The sequence below is a fragment of the Rhipicephalus microplus genome, chromosome 9 (assembly GCF_043290135.1).
Source record: "Rhipicephalus microplus isolate Deutch F79 chromosome 9, USDA_Rmic, whole genome shotgun sequence".
Taxonomy (NCBI): Eukaryota; Metazoa; Arthropoda; class Arachnida; order Ixodida; family Ixodidae; genus Rhipicephalus; species Rhipicephalus microplus.
Window position 1 is genome coordinate 122,865,015 of NC_134708.1, and position 21,021 is coordinate 122,886,035.

At 43.4% G+C, this 21,021-nt stretch overlaps 1 protein-coding gene across 10 annotated transcripts in view; it reads right to left on the reverse strand.

The window, feature by feature from the left end:
• The window catches only part of LOC119163037 (uncharacterized), a 214,165-nt gene that overhangs the window by 102,822 nt on the left and 90,322 nt on the right, over nucleotides 1–21,021 (reverse strand). For all 10 annotated transcript variants that reach the window (XM_037414931.2, XM_037414927.2, XM_037414925.2 and 7 more), the window contains 4 exons: nucleotides 18,503–18,602; nucleotides 15,150–15,309; nucleotides 11,775–11,831; nucleotides 4,467–4,536 (listed from right to left, as the gene is read on the reverse strand). In XM_037414931.2, coding sequence (XP_037270828.2) covers nucleotides 4,467–4,536; nucleotides 11,775–11,831; nucleotides 15,150–15,309; nucleotides 18,503–18,602 — 387 coding nt within the window. The remainder of the gene's footprint in view (nucleotides 1–4,466; nucleotides 4,537–11,774; nucleotides 11,832–15,149; nucleotides 15,310–18,502; nucleotides 18,603–21,021) is intronic.

The following is a 21,021-nucleotide window of genomic DNA, read 5'->3' on the forward strand; positions in this document are numbered from 1 at the left end:
TGGTCGGTGACGCAGAGGTGAAGGAGAACGGTGGCGTGGTGAAGGTGAGCAACAGGGATCAAACAGTCAGTAGTCGGGAGCAGGTTGGCGGTCTCGGTTGTCTGGTAGTCAGTCATGTCGAGTCAGTGGGTCTTGTCACGCGTTGTATGGGGCACAGAAACTGTTGTTAGTGCCGCTGAGCACCATCAAGGGAAATGCGCGACATGTCTTGGAGAGTGTAGCAAGGTTGTCTCATCGGCTGCACCAGGGGTTTGTGTATCACTGCTGTGTACTAGGCATCATTTGTACTTGCACTGGTTGAGGAATCAACGAAGGTAGGAATCGCGGTGAACTATCAGCAACAGCCACATACGTCAGTGACACGCCAACAGCTGTTGTCTGAAAAGCAGATGGCAGTGCCTCGGACAACTGCACCTGTATCGCCTGTCTGATAATGGGCACGAAATGCTGAGTAGTGGGTTCCGTTGTGAATAGATACGACAAACAGGAACGTTGTTGAACCACTTCTTCGTGCACTTACCATTTTCAGACATTAGAGTGTGCTGTGCTCACTACTGATACTTAATGCCACCAGAGTTTTGTCTGCAGCCGATGGTCACCATGTCAAGACCCGTTGCTTCCGCAACTCCTAAAAGCACTGGCACAGAGCGGCAAGTCCACAAACTGTACGTGGATCCTTGGCCAGCAGCATTTTAAAAGGCGTCATCTGCACCTTCATAATGTGTCTTATATTGTCTGCTCTGCTTACCTCAATGAAGAGTTAAGGTGCTTGCACAAGTCGAGCATGTCTTCAAGGTAGCTTGTGAAGCTTTCTCCCTGCAGATGTGCACGCCCCTATAGGCACCAGTAATGTTAACTTAGCGAATTTAGCGCTTTTTTTAGTCGTGCTAGCAACAATTCTATCTCTTTGGAGTCTTAATGACTTTTTGGGAGACTTTCGAAATTTGAGGTAGGAGTGTTTTACAGAAAATTATAATACTGCAAGAATAGTGGAATGCTCGAAATGAGCAATCTTTAACGTGCAATGTTCCCAGCCCTCCTTATGTTCCAGTTAGAGAAGGACTAAGCAGTTTTGAATGGCAGTTGAACGGCTCCTGGTTCACCGCAAACAGGTGGACTACAGCTGCTCATTGGTTCACAGTGGTGTAGCCAGGAGGTGGCACCACAATCCAACTTTATTCGCCACAACAAAAATTTATTTACAATATTATTTAAATAAAAATAATCTCTTCACATGCTTTACCAAATCAAAAACTAAGGAAAAAACTTGCATCATCATGCCTTTTAGCGACTTCTGGCTAGAAGTGGTCGGAAGTGTCCTGGCGACTATGTAAAAAAAAGTTAAGACCACTGGTAGGCGCTGTTCAGCACGGAGCTTGCGTACCACATAGAACATGCGTTGCTTAAAAGCACCCCAAGTGGTTACTGCTGGTTCTCAAACTAGGGGCTCGCTACCTCTTTCAGGTAGAAGGAAACATATTGCAGCTTTCAACAGTTGCCCCACTTGTTGCTCGTACGTGCCTTTTCAAATGATGGCAGCAAATATTCATTGATGCTGTTGAAAAAAAGGTGGATAACGTTTGCGTAACAAAGTAGGCATGATGATTGCGGAGGCTGGGTCATGCCTTGCTGGGTGTTTTCGTGGGCCATTTCTAGGGGAGCAGGCAGTCCCTTGTTGCAGAGTTCCAGGTCGAACTCGTATTCACAAACACTCCTCGACTCGAATTTAGTACTTCACTTGGGAGAGTTGAGCAGTGCGCTCTGCTCAACTGAAAGTGCTTTTCAAGAATTGCTGCAGATTATTGATGACATTCAGTGACTTGCTCTGCCTACACGCAGCGCTCCAATCAGCCTTCTTATTTCAAGGGAAAGCCTTGTTCTTTTGAATATGAGGGTGAGTAACCCAGCACATGGACCACTCGGAAATGTAGTTTATTGATGTAAATAGCATTTAAACGGAAGCCTATTGACGCTGAAAGCAGGTGGCGACAATTGACACAAGAATCACAGTACGGGGACCAACAGCTCACAGTCAGCACTTCGAGCTAAAGAGATGGCCCACTATGGCATATTGTTTTCTCCTTATAATACTGTGTCCCTCAGTAAAAATTGCTTACCAAATACCCCACGCCCGATATGACTAGTTACATCCAATAGTTTAACCATGCATGCCGAAATCTCGCACTAATTGTAAATCATTTGCATTCGCGTGTACAGCACCACATTATTGGGACAAACTGTCCACAGAACTAACCAAACCACAATAGTTTACCAGTTACAAAACTAAGCTACGTACTTTTATAGTCTCGTCCTTTCTCTGATGAGAATTCCCATATTTCTGGCATCATACACTTTATTCATGCGCTCTGTGTTTGTACAACAGAATATGACATGAGGGCCTCCTGTCACAACTCCTATGCAAGTTACGGGGCACTGCCTTTATAACACAACTGATGTATATTCATGTGAACAATAAAGTTTTCAATTGAATTGTTGATTGACTTATTGAGCATGTGTTGCTGGTTGTGGTTGTTGCAAACCAATTTTCACCTCGCGACATTTACAATGAACGCAAGCACATACGAACTGCTTACACTGTCACGGATGACAAAGGGAACTAAAGTGCTGGCATGCACGTGTATGACACTCTGATTTGCACCATAGGAGACACACGATTTCGAGCAAACTTCCCGCATGTACGGGCATGTTACCCCAAAAGACATCTTCAACACAGCCAAGGTAAGAAAATAACAAATGCTAGTGGTTCTCTTCGCTTGACGATGAATAGAATGCGGCAGACAGTACTTACAGCACAACTAACAGATGGCACTTTAGTAGGATTGTGGGAATATTCGAACAATTCAAATAATCCAATGATTATTAACGTATCTGAGTTTGCCTCAAAACAAATTGAAATTATTTTAACTTTCTAAGTAATCAAAATGAACATGTATAATAATCCACATGTAACCCCTTGTAAAGGTGGGTTTGCTGTAGTGGAGGGGTGCCACACCACAATTACACCTATCCATGAAAAATCCGCAGGCCGTGAATCAACGTCAAACCAACACATTAACCTTCCATCAATTCATAATTTCTACAAGTTTAAAAGCTTGATACACTGGCTTATATGCACTAAATACAGTAAATTCTAAAATGTGGCTGTTTTCACAGCTCACCAGTTGAATTGTACCATAAGTGAAATCTTGCTACTACCGTATTTACTCGCATAATCTTCACACTCGCATAATTCTCGCACCCTCCACCTCGCCCAACAATAATATGATTTCTTTTTTTCCTCGAGTAATTATCGCACCCCCAAAAACTGCCGCAATAATGTCGTCTGCTCATTCAAACCACTGATGATAGCACGCAACAAGTGGCACCATCTCCTAAGCATCAAGCGTACTATTATTGCACGAAGATTCAATCCGATTCAAGCCAAGCCAAAGTGGCAAGTGCGCGTTGCAGCGTGTTTTGTATGTTGTGTCGGTAATCTTGTCACGTTATGGGGCGATACCAAAGCTACATGGCTAATTTCAAGCTGAAAGTGATAGACCATGCACTAAACAACGGCAACAGGGCCTTTGGTAGGCCCTTCGGAATCTACGAGTTTTGTGTTCCCTACTGGTGACGGCAGCTGAAAGCCACCAAGACACGTTGGGCCTTCCGTGTGCCTAAAACTGGGATTGACGGTAAACTTTATTTCTTCTGATGAAAACTGCAGATGATTTTGTTAAATAGCCATTAACCCAATACTGACGTCCTACGCTTACCTTTTGAGGGCTCCTGTTGAGCGACGAACGCTACCGCTATGCCTGCAAGGCTCACAAGCTTTGCATTTGATATTCTAATTATTGACTATTCTTTTGCACTTTTTGCGTCTCAAATAAAACTTGCCTGTGCTTTTATTGTTGAGGTAAGTTTTAATTAGTGCTTCTCAAAGCTTGCTGTTCGTTGCTCGTGTGAGAATCCTGATTTGCGGCCACTTCGTTTTCTTTTTCGCTCAGTCTGTTTTCATGAAAAGTTTTCCCCGCGTAACTCTCGCACCCCCCAAGTTTGCATCGGTTTTCCATAAAAAAAAGTGCGCGGGTAATGCGAGCAAATACGGTATTTCAAGTTGATTCCACTTCCCTTAGAACAAGAGGAAAGGACGTGGGAGCGGCCGGCCCACTTTGGCCTGGACACTAACGCCACCTATTGGACATTATTTAGTTCTTCCGTCTATGTATCTATTTGCACATGCTTTGTTTGAATTCGAATAAACTATTGTGCAGGCTATTGGCTCATAACAATTATGCCTATTTTTCATTGCCATATCTGATAAAGACTATTCAAATTCAAATCATTTGACCAAACGACTATTTGCTTTGAATTCACTTTGAACCTACTATGGGCAGAAGCCTACACTTTGGACACATCTGCTCTTATAAAGTATTGCGAATGTGTGAACAATGGGAGCTTGCCAGAGAACAGCTCGATGACCTTGGAGGTGAGGGTGAGACAGTCCTCGGGAGGCTCGCACCGGGGAGACACCTGGGGAGACAGCAGGGCTCCAACAATTTATCGACGGTCAATCTGCTACTTATTGGTACATGTGCATTTTTTTTAAATCTTTAGAGGGTACTCTTCCTTGTAAATCAAGTTGTTCCAAAAGAAATAGCACGAGAAGGAAGAAAGGACACCAGCAACGCAGAAAGGAAAGAAGGAAAGAAAACTTATTCCAGAAGGCATGTTGGTACAACATGATGAGTGCTAATCAGCACAATTGACAGGAGGGAGGGCACAGAGCACTGAAATTCCAACAGTCTATTTCTTCGAAAAAAGGTTTATATGAAAGGTTGAAAGAACATTCGTACAACGCTGACTGGTCAAAGCAAGAGTGGCTCTCTGCTCACTGTGTGGGTGCAGACCAAGATGTTCAGTTGGTAGCATTGCCGGAAAATGCAGGCATCACACCACACACGAAATCATCAAGGCAGGGGAGATTACTTTCTTTAAAGGATAATTGTGTAACTACTCCCTCTGTCGGTCTCACTGATAAAGAAAAAATGTATTCCCAGATGACAATTTCTTGTAACATCACTGTGCTCCACACAGTAACAGTGTGTAACTGTATATGACACTTTCTAACAAAATAAATTGTTGAATGTTCAGCACTTTGTGCCCTCTTTTGTGCTCTTCGCACTCCTAATTTTACTGCACACGTCCATGCAATAAGTGACTCTGTTAATCTAGTACCCATCAGATTGATTGATTTGTGGGGTTTAACGTCCCAAAACCACCATATGATTATGAGAGACGCCGTAGTGGAGGACTCCGGAAATTTTGACCACCTGGGGTTCTTTAACGTGCACCCAAATCTGAGCACACGGGCCTACAACATTTCCGCCTCCATCGGAAATGCAGCCGCCGCAGCCGGAATTTGAACCCGCGACCTGCGGGTCAGCAGCCGAGTACCTTAGCCACTAGACCACCGCGGCGGGGCCTAGTACCCATCAGAGTCTACATGAAAGATAACTGAGGCATTTGACTTCATCTTCATGCCGATGTCATCTTTATAGAGCATAAGAGGTCGCTATCGAGAGATCATTTTGTAGCCCTTTTTTTTTTTAGATTGTCGAGAGTGTAAGTGCACACCAATGTTTGATGAACTAGCACTTTTGTACTACCAGAATAGGAATGAAGAGACGTATCTGATGATAGAGTCATGGCACATCAATAATAGTGGTAGCACATGTGTGAGCGAACCATCAATGAACTAGCATAAAGATGAAATCAAAAGCCTTTGCTGTAGGCCACCATGTGTGCCAGATTGATTGATTCGCATATTGCATGGGCATGTGCAGATAAGCTATCGTGTTTTCTTTTTTGCCTTGTTTTTTCAGTAGGTCTGTGCGAATATTCGAATGCTTCGAATATTCGAACGAATAGTATGGTATTCTATTTCACTTCGATTCAAATTTAAATTATTGAAAATTTCGAAGTATTTGCAAGGAACGAATAAATGCATACTAATCCGAATATACCACATGTAAAGGTGGTTTCACTGCAGTGTAAAAATGCTGAACCATGAAAGCACCTATCTAAAAGAAATATGCTCTGCCACGAAGCCTCCCTTCAAGTTTAAAGGGGCCCTGCAACACTAGGAGAACATTGTCAGAAAACACTGCCGATTGGTAGTTGAGGCTACCGAGGACACGCAAGCCAAATACCAAAGCGCAGCGCGTGGCGTGGGATTCACAATAAATTCTCAAAGTCAGCTAAAAATTGCTTTCTTCTCTCGGCAAATGACTCCACAAGTTCAGAAAGCACGTGTGACATATTTTCTTTCCCCGTGCCATCCCTTCCTGCTTATCTTCCAGCGCTTTTGTCAAGACAAGAAAGAATGCACTTGTAGCGGGCGAGAAATCTTTGCAACTCTGCGTGTACTAGATGTATTCCAAACATATTTGTGGCGGCCAATTCATGAGGCAATAAAAAAGTTTCTTTATTGAATCTATTCCATGGCTACTAAAAAAGTGTCACACGACCACTTTAAACAAAATATTACTCTCAAATCAATTCATTTCATTAGGCTTAAAAGCTAGTTATGATGGCTTATATGCTCCAAGTGTAATAAACTTTTAAATGTCGCGCATTTTAAGGGTTATGACTCGCATCCTGCTAAAAGTCAAATCCTGCAACTACTAAAGGTTCTTCAGACTTCCTTTGAATGAATAAAAAAAATAATATTTGCATAGAGGCCCTATTTCAATTTTAAAAAAAATATTGTGCAGGTTAGTTAGGTCAAAATGAATATGCCCATTTTTCTTTATATGTTATATATACTCTTCAAATTTGATTTGAAATTATTCGACTAAAATCACTATTTACTTCGAATTCACTTCAAAGATAAAATTCACTATTCACACAAGCCTACTATTCAGAATGAATACATACCAACAAGCTTAGCTCACTGCTATTTTCGCTTAAATGCTGCACACGGACAAAGATGACTTAATCAAACGTACCACATAAATTTCACTCTGTATTCTCAAAGCATACACAATTCCCAACATTTATATTTCTTTAGTTCATTTCTTTAGATACATTTCTTTAGTTCATTCTTCATCCATCTCTATTAGCAATGTTTCCACTGCATAATTAGATTCTGTTTGATTCAGTGTCAACTAAAGGTCGCAGTCAAGCCCCCTACACGCTTCTACAGCACAAAATTTTCAAACCACCGAATTGACCTTCAGCAGACATTTCAAATTTGGCCAGTCATATCACATACAGTACCATCCACTGTTAAAGGGAACACCTTGATGAGCACCAGTCATATTGCAGGCCTCATAGCAAAATCGTTCAGGCATGGCATTAGTCTATCAAAAGGAGTCAGAAGAGTTGAATCGCAGTAGTTTTATGGAAATCTAAGCCACTATGGTCTTGCGAGAGAGCGCAATCCGGACATGGTGCCCACAAAAGTGTTCCATTTAACTGTGAACCTGTCTACATGTGAAGCCACGAAGATGACTGCAGTTGTGATTTTAGCAATCCTTTTTGCAGCACTTGAGGTGCAATGAATATGCTGCACATGCGTTAAAAACTACTATTGTTTACCTGCTCAACAAATATGTCCATGCAAAAAAGGTAGTTCACTGTAATTACACTGCCTAAGCTTTTTGTGGTGGTTGACAAGTATGTTGCCATAAGATTTTCTAACAAAATGACTAATAGCAACTATGCTCCAGATCAACAAAAAATGGTCCCAGGTGGAACCAATGAGGACTGTGTATCAGGCATGCACTCTCTGCGCTGCCTGCCTTATCACGATAGCACTGCTATCACACATTTTGCCAATATAAGAGCGTGACAATAAACCCTGAGGGCAGTCTTGTTCCTGCCATCGTGTAGCTGCCTCGATCCTTACTTGACCAGCATTGAAACCAGCATTGAAAACAGTACATGGTGTCAGAAGTGGTCACTTCGGGTCAAAGCTTCGTCTCGGTCTCGGCGGAACCCCATCGATGGAAGTACTCAAGGCACCACCATGTCAGCAGCTGACCGGCAACCTCTCCGAGCAATAGAAACGCTTCAAACAAAAGTTCGACCTGTTCCTTGTGGCGACCGCGGCGAAGGACCAACCCCGAAGTGAAGCCGCAAAAACGGTGCTCCTTTTTAGTGTCGTTGGTGATGAAGCTCTCAACGTGTTTAACACGTTCAAGTTTGAAACACAGGAAGACCAGGAAGACTACAAGGCAGTCGTTGAAAAGTTCGAAGCGTATTGCTCTGAGGTAAGCAATGAAGTGCATGAGAGGTATCTGTTTCGCTCAAAAAAGCAGGCAGAAGGGGAACTGTTCGAAAAATTTGTTCAAGACCTGAAAAAGCAAGCTGCGTAGTGCAATTTCGGAGACTAGCAGAATTCAATGATCCGCGATCAAATAGTGTTCGGCACGAATAACTCAAAGTTGCGCGAAAAAATGCTTTGCGAAGCAAAGCTCACGTTAGGGAAAGCAGAAGAATTTTGCAAAGTTGCGGAATCTGTGGCGCAACGAAACGAAGTTTGGAGGGCAATGGACAGCCACATTGACGCTATTGCGGGGCGTGCGCCACCACCGAGAAGCAGAAGCCCCCAAAATGGCAACAAGCAGTACCGCTGCACAAAGTGCGATCGGCGACACAGACCAAGGCAGTGTCCTGTGTACGGCAAGAAATGCAACATATGCCACCTGCCCAATCATTTTGCCGTGTGTTGTCAACGGATGTCCAAAATTGCTGAGGCAAAAAAAAAAAACGACTGCGATGATGACTTCGACATCCTGGAAGCGGGTGTTGGCAATAAAAAAGCCAGAGACGGGATAGTGGAAGCTGAGGTCGCGGGCAAGAAAGTCTCCTTCAAGGTTGACACAGGGTCACAGGCCAGCCTGTTACCATTTTCGGCGTACCGGAAAATACGTGCTGCGGGACCCTTGACTGCTGCCACCTCAGTGCTACGGGCCTACAACGGAGACGTTCAGCATTTCATTCGGCTGCAACAAGTTTCACCACATCGTGTACGGGCACAAAGTTTTGATTGAGACTGACCATAAACCGCTCTTATCTATTGCTGCGAAGGGTATCTGTGACATGCCTCCACGCCTTCAGAGATTTTTTTCTAAGGCTTCTGAAATATGATTTCTGTTTGCAGTTCGTACTGGGCAAACATCTCGTCTTGGCCGACATGCTGTCAAGATCATGCCCGGCTAGTTCCGAGGACAGCGCTGAAGCCGTGAGCGACGTGGAGGTGCATGCAGTGCAAGTTCTGGGCTGTTTGGTCACAGATGCGACACGACGGAAGCTGGAGCAAGAAACTGCGAATGATGGTTACCTGAGCACTGTCATCTCCAGCTTGTCAAGCAATGAGAACCTGCAGGGTGAACTGAAGCCTTTTTTGTCAGAGCTTTCTGTCGTGAAGGGCGTATTGCTAAAAGGAACGAAAGTGGTCATACCAAAAAGCATGCGACTTGAAATTCTTGGACGTATTCATGCCGGGCACCTAGGATTGCAGAAATGCAAAGAAAGAGCAGACGTCTGGCTTTTTGGCCTGGGCTCAGCAATGACATCACACTGCTGATTCAGAGCTGCCCTACTTGTTGCAAGTTTTCTTATAAGCAACCGAAAGAACCATTTCTCATGCGCCCAGTACCAGTATGCGCATGAATCCGTGTGGGTGTGGACATTTTTTCGTTTGGAGGAAGTTCGTACGTCGTCGCGTTCGACGTGTTTTCAAACTTCCCGGAAGTCCAGAAGCTCCATGACACCACTGCAAGAACAACAATTGCAGCACAGAGTGCTATGGTTGCTAGATACGGCATGCCTCTGGAGGTATGCATGGACAACGGGCCGCAGTTTGCAAATTATGAGTTCACAGAATTCGCAAGAAAATATGACTTCGCTCATGTCACATCAAGTCCGCACTTCCCACAGTCAAATGGTCTGACTGAGAAAGGAGTACAGATCGTGAAACGCCTCCTCAAAAAAAGTGTAGATTCGCGCAGACTTCTGGTTAGGCTTGTTGGCCTACCGCTCTACGCCGCTTGTGGACGGCCGATCACCTGGAGAATTCCTTCAAGGTAGGCGTCTCAGGTGGAACGTACCCGACTTTGGCGGCGTACAGTCAACATCAGTCAAAAAGCATTATCAGAGCGACGGCGGAAAGCCCTTGTCACCCTTGGGTAGAGGGGCGATCGTACGGCTTAGGGACTCAACATGGTGTCCGAAAGGTATTGTGATGGGAAGAACGTCTCCGAGGTCCTACGGTGTAGAAAGGGAAGATGGTCGGGTGTTTAGACGTAACAGACGGCATCTCCTTCAGACTCGTGAACCGTGGACAGCGGACGTGAGTGATGATGATTGTGGTCCCTCCGAGACTAGGTCCGCTGAATGTGGGGCACCTGCATCGAGTAGCTCCGTTGATGTTACACCGCGCCAGCTTACACCGCACCCTCAGGTGGCGTCCGCCGGTGGTGTTCCAGTACCAGCTACACCACACCACGGGCAATCTCCTCCCAGGCTGACACTGGTCCCAAGAAGATCGGGTCGCACCACTAAGCCACCGCAGCGGCTTCGTTACGATGCGGCCTTTAATCAAATAACCTGAACTCATTCCTTACCCCTCAGAGGATGTATCAGGCATGCACTCTCTGCGCTGCCTGCCTTATCACGATAGCACTGCTATCACACATTTCGCCAATATAAGAGCGCAACAATAAACCCTGAGGACAGTCTTGTTCCTGCCATCGTGTAGTTGCCTCGATCCTTACTTGACCAGCATTGAAACCAGCATTGAAACCAGCATTGAAAACACCCGCTTCAGTTGTGTTTTTCGACCCCAGAAGGCCCCACTTGTCCATGTTTTATCAATAGGGTTTGTTTTTCCTCCTGTGCCCCATAATTTATTGCATTGCTGCATCTGATACTATGCACATGGTATTTGTATGCTATTACAAAAATAAAACAATGTTCAATTAAAATATTAGTATTGTCTTATTCAGAAAAACATTTTCCAGGAAATATCCGCCCTCAAAATTTCTTCTGCAAAATTGGCACGGCATTGGCAACAACCTGTCAGAGCCACAGCATCATTGCCACAGCCGACAAAAGATGGTGAGCATGAATGGTGACAAAAAAAACATTTATAGCATTAAGACAGTTTGATAAGACCTCCATGGGAAACAGTATCTGCAAAGCACTTCATTGGTTTTTCCCTGTAAATCTAATTTTTCCCAGATGTAGCAAGAAGACATATGCAGCTGCACTTCCTTTTGGTTATGTGCAGTAGATGCCCAATTTTCTTGATAAAATTGTGTCCTGACTAGGCTTGTGCGAATAGTAAATTTCATGTTCAAAGCAAGTAGTCATTTGGTCAAATGATTTCAAATCAATTCAATAGTACATGTCTCACATTATTCAAAAATGACCCAGCTAACCTGCAGAATATATATCTTTTAAGATTGAAACAAGGTAAGTGCAAATGCTATTTTTTTTGTTCAAAGAAAGTGGAATCAATTTTGCATAGAAGCAGGCTTCTACCTTTTGGTACATTGTAAATCATAACTCTAAAATTTGTTATGCTTTCAAGTACTTTGAAAATTCCAATAATTAAAATTGGAGTTGAAGGCAACTTGAATACTGTAATATTTGTTCAAATATTTAAAGTGCACAAACATCCGCACAAGCTTAGTGACAACCATCCTAGTGATCAGCACTCGCCTGCTTGTCACTTGTGCAAAACTGTGCAAAATACTCACCCGAACACAATAGTTCCCGGCACTCAAGTTCTCAAACTTCACCACCACTGAGAGGTTCTGCAAATGCAAACAAAACTGTGAATGCCTTCATGAACACTAACAGTACCTACTAAGGCCGAATTTCTCATCTTGAACCACTGTCCTGCGCAGCATTTCGAGCCAAGCAGAGCGTTTCTGTTCAATTAATGATGCAAAGGTGCAATCAAATGTGAGCAATGTTTCCTTCTGTCCCTTTTCCGTGCTTATAGAATGAAATTTTGCCTCGATTCTCAGCCACTGTGTAACGTTTCAGTGCAAGCCCCGCATAGCCCCTTTTCTAACCAAATGTGGCCTTATTTGGGTTTTTACCTTTGAAGCAGTTTTAATATGCTTCATAAACGCTTGTCACTTGTTGTAAAAATGTATTCACTCGGCCTGCTACAAAGTCATTTGCCGTTTCCCTGACACGAAGATTTGCCCCAGCACAGCTCTCGGAGCCTTGGAACTGTCCAAGATGCACTTCAAGCTTAATTATAACGAGTGCCCAGTGATGTTGAAAACTGGGCAAACAGGAACATATGGCAGTAAGACTTTAAGCTAGGCAAGTTGTTTCTGTGATGTTTCGTTTGCTCTTAATGATAGAATAACACATCAAGCCACGGCAGCCTTTTTATATATAAGTAGGTATAAAAAAATGTATCAAGCACTATTCGATTGCCCTCACTTGTAAGGAATCACCTTCTTTAAATGTTGTTCAGTCCTTTGCATTCTACCGATAAGTTCCATGACTTGCTCTGCACATGCTCTGTGCAGATTATTGGTGCTTTTATGTGTACTCCTTTTCAAAATATAAAACAGTTGAGAGTTAGCACTCATTTGTCCATTCTTTCTGTGTGTGCACAAGAATTTTCAAACATGAAGTAGAAACATAATCCCGACAACCAATGCAAACAGGACGTAGAACACCAGAAAGTACGAGAAACAGGCACTGTCTATCAACTAGTAGTCGAATGAAACAATGTGGCATGCTTAAAAGGACCCTAATGACTCAATTTAGACTGACAAACTGCACTCTGAGAACTCTAATGCCATAAGTTTCACTATTATAAGTTCATTATTATTGAAGAAAACTACGGTTGAAGTTTAATTCTAAAACCTTGCCCCAAAATCTCCACGTGTGGCGTGAAAAATTCATAAACGAGTTTTTCATATTTTTGTAACATTGCCTCAATGTAATTTTCTGAAACAATGTATTCTAGGTTTATGGCACCCACAGATGACAATGCACCTAGTTTTTGCTTAGGGGAGCGTGTATTTGATTAGGAAAAAGAACACACGACAGAAAGGACGTTTGTGTGTTCCTTCCCTAAGCAAATCTGGGCTCCCCTAAGCAAGATGTCGAACCAACTAACCCAACAACTGAGCATACCTCATTTTTACCAACTAGAAGCTACAAAGAACCCAGTAGATGCTTTCAAAACCTATGATGTCCTAGTCTTTGGTGAGCTAAATTTGCACCTTACTAATACGTGAAAAACCGTTATTCTCTTTCCTGTCCCTTCAACACAGAGTGAGGCACTGACAAAAGTCTATCAACCCATATGAAGCTTTTAATCACGCACATTGTAGATGTGAAAGCTAAGTATCAATGATGGCTGGCTCATGCACTTGTCTTTTGTTTTCATTATTTCAAGTGTTCTGCCATTTCATTACAGCTGTTTAGTTCAGCTTAGCTGTGCAACTGCGCTGCTCGCAATGGAGGGACCAATGCATAGACGGTGCCCCTTTCAAAGAGCTCTGTGAGGTCAGTGAAATGTGATCCCATCTGGTTAATGTACATGCCACCACACGACAAAGGGATGGGGTTCACCACTCTACTGGCACGGTCGGTGAATTGTGCAGGGTGCTTTTACAGAGCACATCTCCCCACTGGCAGCTGCCACCCCTTCTATGCCTTTTTGTCTACAGTTGCACACACACCTCCCAGGAGAGCACTAGAAGACATTTACATTGCGATTTCCAGCTACCTTGTTCAAGCAGTGTGTGACAGAAACTGGCACAGCGATTGCATCCACGGGAATGAAATAACAGCAAGTCAAATGTTATTTATGTGGGTACAGAGTAAAAGTGTAACCATGCAGGAGTTTATAGCAAATATCTGTCAACTAGCTGGCAGCTAAAACTCTGGTCTCCTACGAGAATGCATGGCACAGGATCGCATCGTATGCAACGTGCATAACGAACACACGCGGTGTTCTGCTACTGCTACTACTACTACTACTCGCTACTTGTGGCCTGACAAAGAGCGATTCTATTGAGAAATGCTCTGGCTAGTCCTGTGGAGGACTGTCATCACATCTGGACAATGTGTCACAACTGCAGCAGAAAGCAAGGACATCAATCTCAGGTAAGCCTAGCAAGATTTCATGGGACTAACAAAAACTCTTCTTGGCTGCCTAAACAACGAGGACACTTGTGAGGCCTCCTGTTCATCTCGATTGGTGAAGTGGAGAGGCCCCTGTTGGGCTTCCCAGACTCGAATGAATTTTTCTTAAACTACACTGCGCTACAATTTGTTCTGACAGTACAGTGGAAGCTAGAGAACCCAAGTGCATACCTGCTACCGCACAGAGAAATAGTACGCGAGGTTTACTTGTAATTTTCTCATTGGCCTTGCTGAATAACTGCTACTACATTTATTATAAGACTGAAAAAGTTCTGAGAGGTCGTAGGTTAAATACAGTTGTTCCCTTTGTGAGAATGTCTCCCTTTTTTTCTATTTCTTAAATAGCACAACCTTTTCGTCTCGCCTATTTTTCAATGTAAACATAGTGTCCATGACACATTGGGTCCGTGCACGGTGGCAAATGCACTGTGTGGTTCTCCAAGAATAATGTGCTCGTAGTACGATACCAAAATGCGCACCCTAGCAAAAATTCTAATAGAAAAACTTATAGCCTATTAGGTTATGAACACTGATACATGTATTAGGCTACATGTAAACTAATAGGCGATTACTTCTTTTATTGCACTTTTTGGTTCCATATCACATTTTTTTAGTATAAAATTTTATGAACATGTTAATGGTGTGAGTGAGCAGAACTTAAAATTCGCCACAAGCTACCATACTACTTGTGCAGCAACACAAATGTGCAGAAGCCCCATGTCCACCACAGCCTTCGCTCCAATGCCAAGCAAGTTTTTGCCGAGTGTATCAACACTTCCTTTCCGACAAATCTGTCCAGACTTCCTCATGACTTTGTGCTACAAAGCAGATTATTCCGTTCAGAATGCTGCTTTCGTATGCTCTATATAACAGATGCTTTTTTTGCGGTCTGTAACTACGTTAGGTTGGACAAATGAACAGACACGGCTCGGCTTTCTACTGTCACTCACGGCAATTGTCTGAATCTCCTCGTCCACAAAGCGGATACTGTCGACGCACGGAATGGACTGCGGGCGTGCACTGCCCCACGGTGCCCACAAGGCAACATGTAGCTTCTCACACTGGAGCACCTTGCTTTCAAACAGCTTCACCGTCGCTTGAATGGTTCCCCTACAAATTCAGGCATGGCTGAACATGCGCACTAAGTCATTTCATAGTCAAGCAACAAGGCACAAGAGCAAGTTTGGCAAATAGATTAGGCAGATAACTCAGGTTGCAAAAAAAAAAGCTACTGATCTTGCGACATCCTGGCTCAAGCACTTGTTTTCGCTTTACCTTTTTCTTGTGACGTGCGTTTACAGGCTAAAATTGTTAAAGTACTAACAGAGAGCCGAGCAAGATGGTATATTCAAAGAAGACAGGGCACGCACACAAAAAAAGCACAAATGCCGACTCACAGAGAAGGAAGAAGGCACGAAAACTTATCATTTTCTTTTATTTATTCAGTACCTACATCACTTGTGCAGGCATTACAGCATATGGGTCAATTGACATTCATTTCTACACACAAAGGGTGGTAAAAGTCATCATTACAGTGCATGCTATGCAATACGCATGGGCATGCACCTTTAAGCACATCTTCAGTTGTTAGTTAGCAAGTCTCGACTTCCTTATTCTGTCTTTGGGTGCACACCCTGTCTTTTTAGTGTATATTTTGGACACTTATTATCGCTCAGTGCGAGCCATGCGTCAGAACCTTATCGAATGTTTTTACTTTTCCAATCAGATCGTATGCACAATGCAGACAGTTGTGCATTTTTAGAACAGACTCACACACCAATGCAGTCTGGAATTTACAGTGACACACAGTTGAACCAACAAACCTCTATTATCTAGTAAAATCTCAGCTTAAAAGGCCCCAGTAAAGTCAGGAAATGCTGCCCGATGCCAGTCAAGGTTCTCCAGAACACACAAGCCCAACATAATACTTTTTTTTTATTCTCAAGGTCAACCAGACACCCTTCCCTCTTCTGACACCATAAACCCGTGTCCAGGTCCGCTGACTGATTTGAACCTCATAAGCAGCATGGCAACTTGGCCACCGTGGCATGCTGCCACATGCACTGAAGGTAAGATGGGAGTTTCAAGAAGAAAAAAAATCTTCTCATGGTCATTGTTTTCCGATCAATCCAAAGAAATTCGACAAACACTCTGTGGTAAAACTTTTAACAATTCTGATTCGTCTAACAAGCTTCCAATTTTATAAAGGGGTGTTTTCAGTGTTCAAAGGATCTTTTCAAAGCTGAGAATCATCAGTCAAATGAAGTGCCAGGGGCAGCAACCTAGTAAAGTGTCCTTGCCTCGATAACAGCAACCTTTAAGATTGTTGTAATAATTTTAGATGAACAAAGGTATTATATGATATTAATTTGACTCATGGAGGTGCAAGTCTTAAGTGTCTGCGCAAAAAGCCCAGAGAGCAATTCATGTAGTTGACTATGTTAGTCACTTAAATTACCAATGTCTGTTCTTGTCATTCCTTGGCATATATAGCACCAGTAGCCCTCTGTAAGGACTCTCGCGTGAGAGCTGACAGTATTGCCAATAAACAAATAAATATGAACTGTCAGTCACCTGCGGCTCATACCCCCATAGGGAGTCATATTCTTCAAACCTTCTTACTCTCGCATACAAATTTTGGTTTACCCCGAGTGATGGGGTTGATCATGAGAGCACCCAGACATAGGCGGCTTGATGGATATGTATATAGAAACGCCAAAAGTACCTGCAGTGCACTAAGAAATGCTTCGCTTTTAAAATTATGAATTTGAAAGAAAGTATCTGCAATGCAGTGGAGTCGGCACAAGCTCAAAAAAAAGGTTAAAAATGCCTGTGGTTGCGTGTGTGGACAAGGCTTTTCTTGAGTGGTTTTGGGCATACAGGCATGGAATGGGTGCGTAAGAGCTCAATATACTATGCACATGCTTGGCCACAATGATTTCCATGGAAAGTGATGGCTAAGGATTTAAGAGCTGGCACGCCGTTATCAGTATGGTTGCAATTTGCATCAGTGTGGCTTTGCTTTGTAGTTGGTCAAAAGGCCAGCCCGACATCTTGGGCCATCATAACTTGGAACGATGCTGATGACAAGGCTTTCACATACCGGATGCTTCCAAATTACATGACCGCACCGAGCAGTTTGTTGTGGTAGTAAACAAAAACTTCATGTAATGGTTCTTGCTTCGTGCCAACCATGAAGACAGTGAACAAAAAAATGCATTAGTTAATGGACATTCATTAGACACAGTTCGCTATCCTGTTATGTCACAGTATGATAAGATAGCTTTGGACAACTTACAGTAAAATTGATGTTGGAAGCTCAACTTGATTTTGGAAGCTTGTTTCCATCATATGGAAACATGATCTGTCCAGCGTCTGAAAGAAGCTGGCTACCCGGATTCGCTTCTCATTTCTGTGGCAGAAACAATAAAAAAGAAGAAAAAGCCCAGAAGCAGAGAGAGCACTAATGACAGAGACAAAAGCAAACGTGACAAAGTTGCGGTAATCCCTTACAAGCACCAGCTATCTCACAAGATAAAAAAGCTCGGTCAGCGCATGGGCGTAAAGGTCGTTTTTTCGGCACCTTACAAGCTCTCTCAGCTAGCCAAAATGACATGTGTAAACAATAGGCCCAAACAAGCTTGCACTGTCAGGCATAAAACCCAGTTTGTCAGATGTGACATGAATGTAGTTTATAGAATTCCGCTATCTTGTGGTGCGTGTTACATCGGGCAGACTGGGAGATGCCTAAATGAGCGCCTGCGCGAGCACGCACGCAATGTGCGCACTGGCAATGAGGGTTTTTTAGCTCAGCGCATCAGTAGGTGTGGCTGCCTTGCGCAGTTCGAAAGCACGGTCGTAATGTTCAGGCACAAAGACGATCATACCCGTATGATCGTCGAAGCGGAAAAAATGGCACGGGAACCAGAACACTGCGTCAGCAAACCGTCGTTAGCTCTTTTAGATAAAGAGCTACGGTATCTGGCAAGTGGCGCACATGGTCCTTGAATCTGCTTTTGTCAAACGTTCACGTTTTGTCGATTGTTAAGTGCTAAGTCATCAGTTTTTGTAGATTTTCGTGTTTTCTGTTTCTGTTTCAGTCATATATATGTGGTTTGTGAAAAATAAACCTTCAGTTGATAGTCTGCGCTTGTCCTTGTATCTTCTTGTCGTCCGTGTTTACTACCGCGCAGTTACATACGTTGATCATGAATCACCAACTCGCCCAATCGTCCACCTTAAGAACCCTCAGTCGTGGGTTCACTCTCAATACAAAGAAACCTTGTGGCAAGAGGTCACTCACTGTTCATACGATCCTTGGACCATCACAGTGGCATTCCAAGTGGTGCACGCTACACTGTTTGGTATAAGGCCACCGACATTGGCACCTGAAAGATCTTTGCCTAGAAAATACGAGAGGGCTTAATCAACAGACTGACTGTTGGCACAACACTAGCAAATTACGTACGTAATCTCACACTTTCATATGAATATGACATAGTGCACCACAGAAGAGACAGAAAAGGACACACACAAAGTGCTAACCTGCAAGTAGACGTTTTGTTTACGATCGCACATTGCACAGGAGATCGATGAAAAATTCAGGCAACTTTGCACTAGTGCTGCCAAGCGCGAAGGAAGTCTCTCCACTTCTCTTTTTCTTTTTCCTCTCTTTTTCGTTTCGAGTTATTCTTTTTCCAGTCTGTTTTTCTCTTTGATTATAGTACTTAATTTTTCCGTCTTATTTTTTTTCCCTTGTCGCTTGCTTCCTCTCTTTTTTTTCATTTTTTATTCGTGGTTTTTCCAGCAATATGCCAAGGAACAGCGTATGACAGACCAGCCACCTAAAGTGCTTTACATTTAACACCACTGGAGCAACATTTACGTAAAGCACAGAACAAACATGTGTCATTACAGACAATAATCTGCCTAGGAGCAATGACTCTAAATACTTATTTTGATTAGCCAACAAATCTAAAGAAAGCACACATACACATTTTTCTTTCATTTTGTCTATTCCGTAGGCTTCAGTTGTCTCACACATAGTTCTGCCTCGGGCTCTCTACAAAATGCGGCTGTTCCTGAACGCCTGTGCGGAGCCACACTTCAAGAAAATTGTGTGCGTGTGCCTTTTTCGGCTTTGTCGGGTGCACATCATTGTGCGATCAGTGATGACATGCACCTGTTCTGTGCTCTACCTCAACATGTAGATCCCTCGGTTTTACCGATCTACTGCTACATATGAACAGCATGCATGATCCCAAATAAAACCATTAGTCGCAAGTTAGTACTGTGTGTGTGTCCTCTCTTCTCTTCATGATGCGTGCACCATTTAAAATTAGTAATCCTAACCAGCTAGCCCGGCAATGAGCTTTAACCAATTACACAATCTCTACGAGTTATGCAGAAAAAACAAATATTGAAGGCAAATATTCCACTCTTATTACACAATATTTCTATAACATGATCCCCATAGATTACATTATACATCAGTACATCGTACCTGTTGTTCGCTTTCACTATGACTCATTTTGTGTCTGTAAAATAAATCATGGGGTTATATTACGGAAAAATGCTGGTTGATAACAAAATGCATACAAGGTACACTGCTTATAAGAGACATCTAGTATAAAAGACAAGAATTGCTGCCCAAAGCATGCTTTTTATAAAGAAGTTTAACTGTATGATGTTCTTTCCTTGCTGCATATTGATGCATTTCCTTGTATAGTATTACCATTTTTCACTATGTGATGAAACATTTCTTACATCTTATTTCATGCAGTTGCTATACTACTGAGATGTTTGGGAAAGGGGAAGAGGAAAGCTAGCGATGAAAAAAATTCCAAAAACGAGGGTTGTGTGCTCGAGCCGACGTTTCGGCAAGTGGACTTGTCTTATTCAAGGCTGGAAACACCCATGAATTTGTTATTCGTATCAACGGCAATCTGGAGCTATCCAAAAACAGCCTTTACCTCAAGCTGCTCGGCTGTCGTGTTTTGTTTTTATGATGAAAATGAACTGAATCATGCACCCTATAAGATCTACTGAAGGAGAGGCAGGAAGGGTCTGCCGCAACGGGCAGGCAGACCCTTCGTGCAAAAAATAAATGGTATGACGAGCGATAGCAGACGACACTCGGTGCGCGTCTCGCGCTTTTACGCGAGGAAAACAAAGTAGATCGGTGCTGAGCTCCCGGGCGCTCGAGGAACGTGGGAAAAAAAAAAAGGATTAGGCAGTCCCTTCCTGGTCTTGAAAGAGTGTGGACGTCCTTCTTAGGCCGCCTCAGAACCCAGTATATCAGTCGGCTAAAATGGCACATCACAATTGGTGCCCAATGGCTAGAGTTGAACTAAGAAGACGTTTACATCTTCTATGTGGGGAAGTCGCTCTCTACACGCTCCTTTGGCTCAACCACTGACGTTTGGACAGCGTCGGCTCTGTGATCCCAAGATGGCGACGGCCCCGTGTTCTGTCGACGTGTTCGAGCAGCTAAATGATGCCGCCCGGGCATCATGACGCCACCACCCACCCTAAATGACGCCACCACCCGCCCGCCCGCCCGCTCGCCCGCCCAGCATTCATATTCCATGCCGGCAGAACCAGTATACGATCTCTGGCTCTACCAAATAGTACGTGATACGCAGACAGAATGATCAATTGGGTTTTGGTTTCGATATTGCACATTTTTGCTTATCAAAAATTATATAGAAATTTCCTGAGCATTTAAGCTAAAGGCCCGTGACAAGAGTGTCTTAGGAACATGGAAACACTAGAACCTTGACATGGTCAAAAATCGCTGGAGTTGGCCTTTCAGTTAGCATG